This window comes from Prunus mume, linkage group LG1, assembly GCF_029339155.1.
Source record: "Prunus mume cultivar Tortuosa linkage group LG1, ASM2933915v1, whole genome shotgun sequence".
Lineage (NCBI taxonomy): Eukaryota > Viridiplantae > Streptophyta > Magnoliopsida > Rosales > Rosaceae > Prunus > Prunus mume.
Window position 1 is genome coordinate 15415443 of NC_142698.1, and position 2892 is coordinate 15418334.

The following is a 2892-nucleotide window of genomic DNA, read 5'->3' on the forward strand; positions in this document are numbered from 1 at the left end:
CCTCTGCTTCAATATCCTCCTCCCTGCAGTTCACAGCCAGTGTATTAAAGACCAGCAACAATCATTGCTCCATTTGAAGAAAAGCCTTCAATTTGATCAACCTTGCTCGCTCATATCTTGGAATTCAAGCACCGACTGTTGTTCTTGGGTTGGTGTTACTTGCATTAGTAATGGGAATGTTATTGGTCTTGACCTTAGCAGAGAATTTATTTCCGGTCCAATTCCCGGATCGTTTGCCAGCTTTTCAAACTTGAGGAAGTTGGACTTGAGAGGGAACAACATCTCTGGTCCAATTCCAGGATTCTTTGCCAACTTTTCAAACCTGAGGGTGTTGGACTTGAGTTGGAACAACATCTCCGGTCCAATTCCAGGATTCTTTGCCAATTTTTCAAATGACTTCCTTGAGTCTCAGTGGTTGTAGGTTGAATGGAACATTTCCTAACGAGATCTTTCAGGTACCTACTCTACAAACTATTGACCTTTCGGGTAATTTTAAACTTGGTGGTTCCTTGCCAGAATCAATTGGCAACCTCAGAATGTTGTCCACGATAGATCTTTCAGGTTGCAATTTTACTGGATCAATCCCGTCGTCACTCTTTTCACTTCCCTTATTGTCACAACTAAACGTTTCCCACAATCAATTCTCTGGTGAACTTGCATTTTCTAATGTCTCTTCCAACTTAGTTACCCTTGATCTAAGCTTCAACAATTTGGAAGGACAAATATCGGTGTCTATATTTAATTCTACAGTGAAAACTGTTGACCTTCATTCAAACCAACTCCAGGGGCAAATCCCAACTTTCCTACCATCTGCCAAGTATCTGGATTACTCAATAAATAATTTCAGCTCTATACCATCAAACATTGGTGATTTCCTCACAAACACACTGTTCTTCTCTCTTTCAAGCAATAACTTGCATGGGCTCATTCCAGCATCAATATGCAATGCCTCAAATCTTCAGATTCTTAGTCTGTCCAATAATTCTCTGAGTGGCATGATTCCCCAATGCTTGACTGCAATGCGTGATCTCAGTGTACTTAACTTAGCGAGAAACAACCTCATTGGATCTATTTCTAATGTTGAAGTTACTGAAGATAGTTCATTGCAAATTCTAGAGATCGGTGGAAATCAGTTATATGGCAAGGTTCCCAAATCTCTAGCTAAATGCACTATGTTGGAGGTTTTAAACATTGGAAACAATAATATAACAGATAGCTTCCCATGCTTGTTGAACGTTTCCACCTTGCGTGTCCTCATTTTGCGCTCCAACAACTTTTATGGAGGCATTGAATGTCTCAATACCAATGGCACCTGGCCAGAACTTCAAATCATAGACATAGCTCACAATAATTTCAGTGGTGAAATACAGGGAATACTTTGGAGAACATGGCGGGAAATGATGGCTACCGAAAATGGTTCCCTATCCACAATCCTCGTTGGATCACATACAAAAAGAGAACGCTTGGTCTTGTCTGCTGCTTCGACCTGCAATCGAGTTTCACCTGGTAATCCCTGCCATAGCACTACAAATTATGTTTCTTCTTTAAAGTATAGTGTAAGTGTAACCGTTACTAGCAAAGGTTTCGAGATGGAACTGGTAAAGATTCTATCTATCTTTACCTTGATTGACTTCTCAAGCAACAACTTCAGTGGAACCATACCTAAGGAAATGGGAGAATTCAAATCACTACGTGTCCTTAACTTTTCCCGAAATGCATTCACGGGCGAAATCCCATCCTCATTTGGTAACATGCGTGTACTTGAGTCCTTGGACCTGTCACAAAACAAGCTGAGCGGGCACATTCCACCGCAGTTAGTTAAGCTTACCTCCCTTGCATCCTTGAATCTCTCATATAATCAACTGATCGGCAGGATCCCAACCGGTAATCAGTTTTCAACATTTCTAAATGACTCATTTGCAGGTAACAAAGGACTATCGGGGTTTCCTTTGACGGTGGATAACAAAGCAGGATTTCCACCACCACCACCAACAGTGAATGGAAGGAATCCAAATTATGGACATCATCATGAGGTTAATTGGGATCTTATTATTGTCGAAATTGGATTTACATTTGGCTTTGGAGTTGCCGTTGGGTCACTTGTGTTGTGCAAGAGATGGAGTAAGTGGTATTACAGAGCTATGTACAACATCCTTCTCAAGATATTCCCTCAACTGGACGAAAGAATTGGTATTCATCGAAGACATGTTTACGTAAATCAAAGGTGGTGGAGACGTTGAATTGATTAGGAGGAACCATGAAAGTTTGGACTCCTTGTTAATTATGCCTAGGGTATTTTAAGATCCAGAAATAAGAATTGTGCCTGCCTTTTTGGTGTGTATCTTTTATATTTTATTTTATATTTGTGGAATGTAGCAAATATCACAAAAAATTTATGATTGTATGATACTCGGAGTTGGAGGGTTAGAACACATTAATTATAGAACAAAGCAACTCTACTCTTTGGCTCGAAATTTCCTCAGCAACTTCATGACATGAGGTGAGACCAAACATATACAATCCAAGATCACGGAAATCAATATGAACATATGTGTACTTGATATAATTGGAACCCTAGACCAAAGGCCACAGAAATAAATTATCCCTCCCACTGAGCCATGAGCCGTGACTATTGATTTGAACATGTCAAGCCAGCAATTTTTTCAACTCTACCATATTTAAGTTTATTTCATTTTTAGATTAAATTAGCATATTTATAATCAATTACAATTTTTTCAAATTAATTTAAACTGAATTTAAACGTTACTAAATTGACTGGCATAGATAAAAACATAGGAATTATTTTAATATTTAAGTTTTAAATCTATAATTTTTGCAAGGGGGTGCTGCGTAGAGTTTTTAATTTGTAATTCGATATAAATTGAGGCAAAT

The 2892-nt window shown here is 38.6% G+C and overlaps 1 protein-coding gene across 1 annotated transcript; it reads left to right on the plus strand.

Moving 5' to 3' along the window:
• Positions 1–246: 246 nt before the first annotated feature.
• On the plus strand, positions 247–2450 carry LOC148921131 (uncharacterized). The gene has a single exon (XM_089046214.1). It carries the CDS (start codon positions 393–395, stop codon positions 2238–2240), a length of 1848 nt encoding a protein of 615 aa, XP_088902340.1. The 5' UTR covers positions 247–392; the 3' UTR covers positions 2241–2450.
• Positions 2451–2892: the final 442 nt, after the last annotated feature.

Coding starts and splice junctions, on each gene's coding strand:
- LOC148921131 (XM_089046214.1), top strand. CDS start 393: ATGACTTCCTTGAGTCTCAGTGGTTGTAGGTTGAATGGAACATTTCCT.